The 12,125-nt window shown below is 51.2% G+C and overlaps 1 protein-coding gene and 1 pseudogene across 50 annotated transcripts in view; one reads left to right on the forward strand and one right to left on the reverse strand.

Annotated features, from left to right (window-relative positions):
• The window catches only part of LOC128928144 (general transcription factor 3C polypeptide 1), a 150,012-nt gene extending 148,941 nt beyond the window's left edge, over positions 1-1,071 (forward strand). For all 50 annotated transcript variants that reach the window (XM_078338600.1, XM_078338599.1, XM_078338603.1 and 47 more), the window contains one exon: positions 926-1,071. Coding sequence is in view for 1 of the 50 variants with exons in the window: in XM_078338634.1 (XP_078194760.1) it covers positions 926-929 (4 nt within the window). In the remaining 49 variants the exon portion in view is untranslated. The remainder of the gene's footprint in view (positions 1-925) is intronic.
• Positions 1,072-1,301: 230 nt separating this feature from the next.
• LOC144577805 (interleukin-21 receptor pseudogene) lies at positions 1,302-4,218 on the reverse strand (annotated as a pseudogene).
• Between the last annotated feature and the right edge of the window lie 7,907 nt (positions 4,219-12,125).

Genomic DNA, 12,125 nt, shown 5'->3' on the forward strand with positions numbered 1-12,125 from the left:
TGGTGCATGCCTGTAATTCCAGCTACTTGGGAGGCTGAGGCAGGAGAATAGCCTGAACCCAGGAGGCAGAAGCTGCAGTGAGCCGAGATCATACCACTGCCCTCCAGCCTGAGCAACAGACTGACTCTGTTTCAAAAGAAAAAAAAAAGAAAAACAAAATGTTGCTAAGAATTATTTTCTTAGCTTCTTAATTTACATTTCAACAGGTTCTGTGACAAATCATTGACACACACCTTGACTTCCCTCTAATTCTCCAGGATGATGCTGAATTGAATTGTTGAATTGGGGCAGGTGGGGGCCACAGCATGAAGTGTGGCTGCAGGGCACTGCCTGGTTTCGGCCTGCACCCTCCCTCCATGAGTGCCATGGGGGGAGGGTCCCATGAGCCTTGACCTGGCACGTAATTGGTGTTTAATAAATATCTCTTGGGTGCACAAACGGAATTTTTTAGAACTTAGAAGCAGAAGTCAGAAAAAGAAATTTTGGTTGGTGGGGAGCTGTTTCCAAGAGACAGGACAGACTGTTTTAAGCCTGGAAAACCCCCCAAGTGGTCCCCTGGAGGCAGGACAGCCCCACGGGTGCCCGGGCTGTCAGGGATGATGGGTGTTGTCACCCCCGCCCACCTCCTGTGCGAGCCTCTGCTGTGGCCACAGAAAGAAGGAAGCTGACATATACTGAGGGTCTGCTCTGGGCTGCATACTATACGCAGGTGACATCACCAGTTTCCTGCAAGTGGGTCATGCCTTTTGCATTGTCCAGACAAAGAAACTCTAGCCCAGAGAGGGGAGGCGACTTGGCTCAGGTAGCACAGCCAGAAGGTATGAGTTGGGATTCAGACTTTCCTCCATGGGTCTCCCAGAATCTTCCCAACCTGGGGCGGGGTCACCGAGGGCTCACTGCCACCTCTTTCCCTTCCTGCCGGCAGGTGATAAGGAACCGTATGGACATCTTGCAGCTCCTGGAGGCAGATGCTGGAGGGCTGGGCTTGGCCTCTGCCACAAGCAATGCCCTGATCCCACAAAGCCCTGGAGGGGCCGTGGACCAGTTTGTAATACAAGACCCTGGAAAGGAGGAAGGCTGTTGTCATCTGTTGCCCACAGATACGTTTGCTGTGCACCCTGGTACACTCGGGTGAGCTCCCTGGGTGCAGAATGCATAGAGTACCATGGGCATTCTCCAGGCCAGGCCCACCGGCACGTTCATTCACACACACACATGGATGTGTCACTGTGCCCGCACCTGGGACACACACGCACCAACATGCACTGACACATGCACACACATGCACCTACACACACGCACCCACAAATGCACATACGTGCACACACACAGAAAATGTGAACATCATGCTGGGCCCATCTGGGAGCCCAAAGGCTGCAGGTGTCTTCAGTCACACCCCAAGTGACCTTGACTCTGGCTCAGGACCCAGTAGCCAGTGGACAGCTCTGGACAGCCAGTCAGCCTCACTAGCTGGCCTAGTCCTGGGCTCGAGAGTGGCGACAGAATGACCACCCACTGGCGGAGGTAGCTCGGGGGTGGGGCCTATGTCTCCAGGACTGGTGAAGTCACACTCCACAGGGCTGCTGCAGTCAGAGCCCACAAAGCCACTGTCAAACGGATCCATATCCAGGCCGGCTGGGGGTGAACCTGCCTCACTCTCTAAGGCCCCTCTGTGTGACTGGCTACCCCAGCACAGTCCCCCAGCTCAGTCCTCCCCATCTGCAAGGGGTGGCTTTAGTCTGTCCAGGAGGCTTCCCAGGGGCCCTCCTAGCCCAGGACTGCCAGCCAAGACACAGCCACCAGAGGACTGTGGTGCCCGTGTCCAATAGTGGGTCTTCTAGGCCTGGGCTGGGCTCGTGGCTGGCATCCAGATCCAGGGCTGGGTAGCCGTCATCCTCACAGCTGCAAGGCCCGGTACACAGCCCCTCTGCATCTAGCACAGTCACTGTGTTGATGGACAGCAGGCCGTATGGCCGGTCCCTCTCCTCCCTGTAAGCTGAGCCCCCTGAGTTCTGGGCCGTGGCCCAGGAGCTGGGCTTGGGCATGCTGTCAGACTCCACCAGCTCTGCCGGTTCTCACAGGTCCGTGAGCTGCAGCCTCTTGGCCGGACTCCGTGGTAGGTGGCAACTGTACACCTCCAGGGCTGAGGGCACTTCTGGGCTCCAGGGTCCCAGTTCCAGGATGGAGGCAGTGAGGGTTGCATCCACCCATTTCTGTGAGAGAGAAAAAGAGAGTGAGTCATAGCACAGGACAAGGGTAAGGTGAGGGTTTACTTATTTTTGTACTTTTATTCTTCTGAGACAGGCTGACTCTGTTGCCCAGGCTGGAGTGCAGTGGCACCATCTTGGCTCACTGCAACCTCTGCCTCCCAGGTTCAAACAATTCTCCTGCCTCAACCTCCCAGGTAGCTGGTACTAATAGGCATGCACCACCACACCCAGCTAATTTTTGTGTTTTTAGTAGAGATGGGGTTTCACCATATTGACCAGACTCGTCTTGAACTCCTGACCTCAGGTGATCCACCCACCTTGGTCTCCCAAATTGCTGGGATTACAGGGGTGAGCCATTGTGCCCCAGCCAAGGTAAGCATTCAAACTGACAGAAAGACATAGATGCAGAGACAAAGAGACGTCAAGAGAGAAAGACATGAAGACAGACAAAGACACAGAGATGCAGGAGGGAGGGGGGGGAGGGAAGCAGGGAGGGAGGGAGGAGGGACCAAGGGAGGGAGGGAGAGAGGGAGAAATCAGGACCACGATGTGCTCCCACCATAATGGGGGTCCCCACTGGTGTCCCCCTCCTACTCCGGGCCTCAGTTACCCCACTCATAGAAGGGAGTTGCTACCCTTAGTAGCCTGACCATTCAGACAACTGGTGGCCCCATAGCCCAGGCAGGGGCTAAGATTCCTGAGTCAAGGAGACATGAGAGCAGGAGGGCCTGAGGTCTGAGTGACACCTTAGCCATCTCCTCCTTCCCCTCCTCCTTGATGTTTCTTGAAACCCAGCACTCTCTTGGTTTCTGTGTCCCCACCAGACAGACACTTGGCCCCGGGCACAAGTCTTGTCTCTTCCATCTATGGTTGTATCCCCAGTGATTCCACTCCCTGCTCAGTGATTCCACTCCCAGGAGGCCGCTGTGTGCAGAGGACCACAGTACCCACCTTTCAGATGATCACTCAGGGCTCACAGGACTTGAAAAGTCAGGAGACCCCAGGGTTGATCTATCCACTGGCTGCAAAGGCCACTCTCTTGCCCACACAGGCTGAGTCATGGTTTTGACACCCCGGGATGGCCAGTCTCCTGCATAATTTTTAAAGCACTTAGTAGGTACCAGGCCCTCGGCTACATGTTTTCCATGAATGGTCGCTCCCAACCCTCACAATAATTACTCCCATTTTACAGATGAGGACATTGAGGTTCAGAGAGGCTAAGCAACTCACCCAAGGTCACACAGCCAGTGAATGCTGGAGCTGGGATTCAAATTCAAACCCCCCCAACTCCAAAGTCCATGGGTCCCTTTGAGTCCATATGCAGCTCAGGATAAAGAAGAGCTTCTGTTATCCATCAGCTCATTCATTCATTCAAAACACATTTATAGGCCACGTGCAGTGGCTCATGCTTCTAACCACTTTGGGAGGCTGAGGAAGGAGGATCATTTGAGCCCAGGAGTTTGAGACCAGCCTGGGCCACATCACACAATTCTGTCTCTACAAAACATAAATCAATTAAGCATGGTGGCACCATCCTGCAGTCCCAGCTACTTGAGAGTCTAAGGCAGTAGGACCAAGCCCAGAAGGTTAAGACTGCAGCGAGCTATGATCACCACTGCACTCCAGCCGGGACAACAGAGCAAGATCCCATCTCAAAAACAAAACAAAGCATGTATTAAGTTCCTGCCAAACACTGTTGCAGGCACTGGGGATTCAGCAGAGCAAGGCCGACCAGGGACCAGATACCTTAGAACTGACGTACCGCAGACAGAAGCACAAAACAGCCAACAGGGCGTTTCCTCTTTATTCTTTCTTTTTCTTTTTGAGACAGGGCCTTGCTCTGTTGCCCAGGCTGGAGTGTAGTGGTATGATCAGAACTCACTATAGCCTCGACCTCTTGGGCTCAAGCAATCCTTCCCGCTCAGCCTCCCAAGTAGCTGGGACTACAGGCATGCATCACCGTACCTGGAAGATGTTTGTAGTGTTTGGAAAGACAGCATTTTGCCATGTTGCCCAGGCTGGATTCCAACTCCTGGGCTCAAGTGATCTGCCCACCTCAGCCTCCCACAGTGCTGGGATTACAGGCCCAAACACAGGATATATATATATATATATATATATATATATATATATATATATATATATATATTTTTTTTTTTTTTTTTTTTGAGATGAAGTGTCACTCTGTCACCCAGGTTGGAGTGCAGTGGTACGGTCTCGGCTCACTGCAACCTCCACTTCCCAGGTTCAGGCAATTCTTCTGCCTCAGCCTCCCGAGTAGTTGGGATTACAGGCGTGTGCCACCATGGCCAGCTAATTTTTGCATTCTAAGTAGAGGCAGGGTTTAGTTATGTTAGCCCGGCTGGTCTCAAACTCCTAGCCTCAATAGATCTGCCCGCCTCAGCCTCCCACAGTGCTGGGATTACAGGTGTGAGACAGCCCTGCCCCAAACAGAATACGTTCTGACAACAATGGGTGCTATAAAGAATGGGACACTGGACCTCAGGCAGAGGGACCACATCCTCCGGTAAGAAGGAGCCAGCCGGCCAGCAGGGGAAAAGCCATTCCAGGAAGAGGGCACTGCCAGTGCAAGGCCCTGCAGGAGAAGAGATGCTGAGTGTGAGGAATAGGGAGGTCAGTGTGGTTGGAGTGGAGAGAGGCAGGGTGGGGGGTCAATAACGAGGAAGTCCAGGCTGGGAGGCTTGGAAAGCTTTTATTCAGCAGGAACTTCTACTCCGGCAAGTTTAGCAGAGGACTCAGTCTACACATCCCTGTTGGGCCTAGAGAGAGCGGTCATGTTCGGAACCTGAACACGTAGATAGGGAAATTAATATCTGGTGAACTTTTATATATACTTCAAAACCAATCATCTTTGTCCGGTGAAAGTTAAAAAGCCACCACATTTTCCCTAACCCCATCCCACCAGCGTCCCCAGAAGTCCAACCAGAGGAGGAGACGAGGTTCATTTAGCTCTTATCCTAGCCCTCAGCACAGGCTCTTATGAGGTATTCAGTGGGTGTTGGGGCCAGGCGCAGTGGCTCACACCTGTAATCCCAGGACTTTGGGAGGCCAAGACAAGCAGATCACTTGAGCCCAGGAGTTTGAGACCAGCCTAGGCAACATGGAGGGACCCTGATCTCTACAGAAAATGCAGAAAGTTAGCTGGGCATGGTGGTGCATGCATGTAGTCCCAGCTACTCTGAAGGCTGAGATAGGAGGATCAACTGAGCCCGGGAAAGTCGAGGGTGCAGTGAGCCGTGATCCCACCATGACATTCCAGCCTGGAGGACACAGTGAGACTGTCTCAAAAAAGTGGACATTGGACAGAAAGGAGAGAAGGAAACCCAAAATACCTAGCACCCTTCGTGAGGGACAGCCATCCGGTTGTTGGGACCAGCTGGGACAGATTTAGGCTTGGTCCAAGAAAGAATGGCCCAAATTTCCAAAATTGAGAGCTGCTGCTCTAAATGAGGTAGTGAGTTCCCGGTCCCTGGGAGGTATGCAAGCTGAGCCTGGACACAACTCATCGGGGATGGTGCAGGAGAGCGGATACCTTCCCTGGGAAAAGGTTGGTTGGACCAGGTGACTCCCCCCAGCCCTGCCTCAAATCTTTCCCAGCCCTGACAGTCTAAGCTTCTGCCCTGGCCCTGAGCATTGAGCTGACACCAGCTCCCCTGCCCCTGGCTTCCAGCCATGACCGGCTGCTCTGTCCTTGAAGGCAAGAACAGTATGAAGAGCTGAAGGACGAGGTCACCTCCTGCAGCCTCCACAGGTTGGCCCACAATGCCACGCATGCCACGTATACCTGCCACATGGATGTGTTCCACTTCGTGGCCGATGACATTTTCAGTGTCAACATCACAGATCGGTCTGGCAGCTACTCCCAGGTGTGTGGCAGCTTTGTCCTGGCTGACAGCAGTGAGTATCCGGAGCCCCCAAGCTTAGGGTGGGGCTCAGTCTTAGCCCACTGCAGCTGCCTCTCCAGGCTCAGGTGATCCTCCCACCCCAGCCTCCATGGGACAACAGGTGTGTGCCACCGTGCCCAGCTAATTTTTGTATTTTTAGCTGCGATGGGGTCTTGCCATATTACTCAGGCTGGTCTCAAACTCCTGGGCTCAAGTGATCCACCCGCCTTGGCCTCCCAAAGTGCTAGGATTATAGGTGGGGGCTGGGCCCCTTACTTGCTGCCCTCTGGGCCAGTCTTTCCCTTTCATCAGATCTAACCTGGCCTATGTCCTCACCAGGTCTTAGAGTTCTGCTTTTGTGTTGCACTATTTTTTTACTAAAGTGTGAAGGGTTGATATTAGGTTTGAGCAATATGAAAGGAGCTGGTGTGGGACCTGGGACTTCTGGGCTCATGTTCTGGCTCAGCCCTGCCCCTCGGTGTGACCACAGATGAGGCACACCTACCTCTGGGACAGCTTTCCTACTAAGCAAATGTCCTTTTAACCCTGACTCTCTGGGATCCTGTCCCCATAATAAGGCAAGTGGAGGACACTGAGTCACAGAAAGAAACCCTCCTGGGTTTTTCCCTTCATAAGCTCCAGGGAGGCCTGGAATTTCCCTCCAGGCTGGAGGTAGAGGGGGGATCCCAGGGGTAGGAGGACCTGGTTGATGGGAGAAGTTATATCTATGAGTTCAGAACCAGGGCAGGTGGCAGGACAAGGTGGTTCACACCTGAAATTCCAACACTTTGGGAGGCTGAGGCAGGAGAATTGCTTGAACCTGGGAGTTAGAGACCAGCCTGGGCAATATACTGAGACCTCATCTCAAAACAACACAAAACAAGAACTAGGGCAGGGACCAGGCATGGTGGCTCATTCCTGTGATCCCAGGACTTTGGAAGGCTAAGGCGATTCGATCATTTGAGGTCAGGAGTTCAAGACCAGCCTGGGCAACAAGGTGCAACCCCGTCTCTACTAAAAACACAAAATAGTTAGCCTGGCGTGTGGTGCACGCCTATCATCCTCAGCTCCTTGGGACGCTGAGGCAGGAGAATTGTTTGAACCTGGGAGACGGATGTTGCAGTGAGCCACAATCATGCCACTGCACTCCAGCCTGGGTGACAGAGTGAGACTCCATCTCAAACAAAACCAAACCAAACCAGGGCAGGCCATGGAAGGGCCTGGAAGGTAGCTTTGGCATGGTGGGCATGGTGTGTGTGTGTGTGTGTGTGTGTGTGCGCGCGCGCGCGTGCGTGTGTGTGTACCCAAAGCAGCCCCAGACACGCATACACAAGCTGCAAAAAGAGCCTGTCCTTGGGGAGTCCCCGCCCTGAGCTTGGGAGTTTCTGCCCTGAGATTCCCAGGAGAGGGGCTGGGTGATAAGAGGGTGTCTGTGATCCACACTCTGGGGGGTCAGGTTTGCACCTCTTTGCTGAGGGGGTGTCGCACCACAGAGGGTGAGAGTAAACACACTCTGCACATGCACACTCACACACATTCCCAGGGTCACAGACTCACACACACACACAGACTCAAACTCACAGACATCTCCCCAGCCCCAGCCTGCATGGCGAGGACAGAGGCCCACACTGTCTCTTTTGCTCTCTCTCTTTTTTTTTTTTTTTTTTTTGAGACAGAGTCTCCCACTGTCACCTGGGCTGGAATGCAATGGCACCATCTCAGCTCACTGCACCTCCACCTCCCAGGTTCAAAGGAATCACTTGCCTCACCCTCCCGACTAGCTGGGATTACAGGCATGCACCACCATGCCCAGCTAAGTTTTGTATTCTTAATAGAGATGGGGTTTTACCACATTGGCCAGGATGGTCTCGATCTCCTGACCTCGTGATCTGCCCACCTTGGCCTCCCAAAGTGCTGGGATTACAGGCATAAGCCACCACGCCTGGCCTCTTTTGCTCTCTCTCACACACACACATGCGTGCACACACACACCCTCACACACACATGCACTCTCTTACATGCACACTCATGCACATGGACACTCACATGCACTCCCTCACACATATGCACATGTAGTCTCACACACATGCACACACACTCACACTCACATATACACACACACACACTCTCACAGCCCCATGAATCTGGGATAAAGAACATGAGGCCTCCCGCACACGCATGCACTGTCTGGAGCAGGGACCCCTACAGCATCTTTGAGTAAACTGAGGCAGGCAGCAGCCCCACTGCCCAGGCCACCCCACACTCCTCACCCCACAGCTTCTTAGGAGCAGAGGAGAACTCAGGGCAGAGAAGAGATCCCTCCTTGCCACTTCTCTTGCAGCCTGAATCCAAGCATTTCTCTCTGGCATCCCCTCCCTCCCTGCCAAGATCTGCAGCTAGCCTGGGCCCAGCTGGGACACCAGCGCTGGGGTGCAGTGGCACAATCTCGGCTCACTGCAATCTCCACCTCCCAGGTTCAAGCTATTCTCCTGCCTCAGCCTCTCACATAGCTGGGATTACAGGTGCCCACAACCACACCCAGCTAATTTTTTGTATTTTAGTAGAGACAGGGTTTTACCATGTTGGCCAGGATGGTCTCGATCTCCTGACCTTGTGATCTGCCCTCCTTGGCCTCCCAAAGTGCTGGGATTCCAGGCATGAGCCACTGTGCCCGGCCATAAGACTCCACTTCTAAAAAATAAAAATAGATTTACAAGGTGAAGGTAGAATAAAGATATCTTTCAAATATGTAAGATATCAACATTTTTACCTCCCTTTCTAAGTAGGCTACTATGAGATATGCTCTGATAAATGGAGATATACTCTGAAAAAGGCAATAGATCTAGAATGTGGAATGTTGAATCTACACATCAAAGTGGTATAACGAAATGCTTAGAAGGGAAATTACGCTGCCAATCCAGAAACAACCTGTCCTGACTAAAGCAGAGGACGGGAAACAGTGCAGGCAGTCTCCAGAGAAAAGAAACTGATAACGTATCTGATATGTTCAACCATTTGAAAAATAATATGATTGGCCAGGCGCAGTGGCTCACACCAGTAATCCCAGCACTTTGGGAGGCCTAGGCAGGTGGATCAAGAGGTCAGGAGTTCAAGACCAGCCTGACCAACATGGTGAAACCTTGTCACTACTAAATGTACAAAAATTAGCTGGGCATGGTGGTGCATGCCTGTAATTCCAGCTACTCAGGAGGCTAAAGGAGGAGAATCACTTGAACCTGGGAGGTGAAATTTGCAGTGAGCCAAGATTGCGCCGCTGCACTCCAGGCTGGGCAACAGAACGAGACTCTGTCTCACACACACACAAAAATAATAAAATAATTAAGTTTTAGGGTTTGGGGGCAGGGGTTGTTTTTAGAGACAAGGTCTTTCTCTGTCACCCAGGCTGGAGTGCAGTGGTACAGTCTTGGCTCACTGCAACCTCTGCCTCCCGGACTCAAGTGATCCTCCTACTTTGGCCTCCTGAGTAGCTGGGACTGCAGGTGAGTGCCACCATGCTTTGCTAACTTTCTAATTTTTGTAGAGACAAGGTTTCCCTGTATTGCCCAAGCTGGTCTCAAACTCCTGGGCTCAATCTATTCTCCTTCCTTGGCCTCCCAAAGAGCTGAGATTACAGGCATGAGCCAACATGCCTGACCTATGATCAAGCATTTTACAGATCCCATGGGCATATAAATAAAATTAGAGGCAGATACATGAAAAGAATACTCTTTTTTTTGAGAGAGTGTCTCACTCTGTTGTCCAGGTTATAGTGCAGTGGCATACTCTTGGCTCACTGCAACCTCCACCTCCTGGGTTCAAGCAATTCTCCTGCCTCAGACTCCGGAGTAGCTGAGTAGCACCTGCTACCATGCCCAGCTAATTTTTGCATTTTTTTAAGACAAGTTTTCGCCATGGTCTCTAACTGGTGAAAACCTGTCTAAAAAAAATGCAATGGTTGGCCATGGTCTCTAACTCCTGACCTCAAGTGATCCACCAGCCTTGGCCTCCTAAGGTGCTGGGATTACAGACATGCGCCACCGTGCCCAGCCAGAATTTCCAGTTTTGGAAAGAATCTGGCAGTTGTTCAAACAGTTAAACACAGAATTACCATATGACCCAGCAATTCCACTTCTAGGTATATGCCCAAGAGAAGTGAAAATACATGCCTACACAAAACCTTGTACATAAATGTTCATAACAGCATTATTTAGAATCACCAAAAACTGAAAAGAACCCAAATGTCCATCATCCGACAAATGAATAAATTTAAGGTGGTAAATCCATCCAATGGAATATTATTTAGCAATAAAAAGGAATGAAGTGTGTACTAATACATGGTACAACAGGCTGGGTATGGTGGCTCATGCCTGCAATCCCAGCATTTTGGGAGGCTGAGGCAGGAGGATCACTTGAGCCCAGGAGTTCGAGACTAGCCTGGGCAACACAGCAAGACCCCCACCCCACCTATCTCTACCAAAAAAAAAAAAAAAAAAAAAAATGGCCGGGCCTAGTGGCTTACACCTATAATCCCAGCACTTTGAGAGGCCAAGGAGGGTGGATCACTTGAGGTCAGGAACTTGAGACCAGCCTGGCCAATGTGGTGAAACCTCATCTCTACTAAAATTACAAAAAAGGCCAGCCGGGTGCGGGGGCTCATGCCTGTAATCCAAGCACTTTGGAGGCTAAGGCGGGTGGATCACCTGAGGTCGGGAGTTCAAGACCAGCCTGACCAACATAGTGAAACTCCGTCTTTAAAAAAAAAAAAAAAAAAAAAAAGCCACACATGGCTGGCTCACACCTGTAATCCCAGCACTTTGGAAGGCCAAGGTGGACAGATCATTTGAGGTCAAGGCTTCAAGACAAACCTGGCCACCATGGTGAAACCCATCTCCACGAAACAACAACAACAACAAAATGCTAGGCCAGGTGTGGTGGCTCATGCCTGTAATCCCAGCACTTTGGGAGGCCTAGGCGGGCAGATCATCTGAGGTCAGTAGTTGGAGACCAACCTGGCCAACGTGGCGAAACCTCATCTCTACTAGAAGTAGAAAAAACATTAGCCAGGCATGGTGGCAGGTGCCTGTAATCCCAGCTACTTGGGAAGCTGAAGCAGGAGAAGCTTGAACCCAGGAGGCAAAAGTTGCAGTAGACTGAGATCGCACCACTGCACTCCAGCCTGGGTAACAAGAGTGAAACTCCTTCTCAAAAAAAAAAAAAAAAAAAAAAAAAAACTACGACGTAGGTGTGAACCTTGAAACCATTATGCTAAGTGAAATAAGTCATAGAGGATCACATATTGTATGACTCCATTTATATGAAATATCCAGAATAGGTAAAAAATCCATAGAGGAGGATTGGGAGTGAGGCTGTGGAGTGTGGGGTTTTACTTTGAGGCAATGATTAAAATGTTCTCAAATTGATTGCAGTAAGGGCGTGAAATTATTAAAAACCACTGACTGGGCATGGTGGCTCACGTCTGTAATCCCAGTACTTCAGGAGACCAACGCAGATCACCTGAGCTCAGGAGTTCGAGACCAGCCTTGCCAACCATGGCCGACATGGTGAAACCCTGTCTCTACTAAAAGTACAAAAATCATCTTGGTGTGGTGGTGAGCACCTGTAGTCCCAGCTACTCAGGAGGCTGAGGCAGGAGAGCCTCTTGAACCCAAAAGGTGGAGGTTGCAGTGAGCTGAGATCACCTGACTGTACTCCAGCCTGGGTGACAAAGACTCCATTTAAAAAAAAAAAAAAGATATAGAGATATTGATTGATTGATTGACTGAGACAAAGTTTTGATCTTGTTGACCAGGCTGGAGTGCAGTGGTGCAATCTCAGCTCACTGCAACCTCCACCTCCTGGGTTCAAGAGATTCTCCTGCCTCAGCCTTTGAGTAGCTGGGATTATAGATGCCTGCCACCACATCTGGCTAATTTTTTTGTATTTTTATTAGAGATGGAGTTTCACCATGTTGACCAGGCTGGTTTCGAACTCGTTCCTGGCCTCAGGTAAT

This window comes from Callithrix jacchus, chromosome 9 (genome assembly GCF_049354715.1).
Source record: "Callithrix jacchus isolate 240 chromosome 9, calJac240_pri, whole genome shotgun sequence".
NCBI classification, from domain to species: Eukaryota; Metazoa; Chordata; class Mammalia; order Primates; family Cebidae; genus Callithrix; species Callithrix jacchus.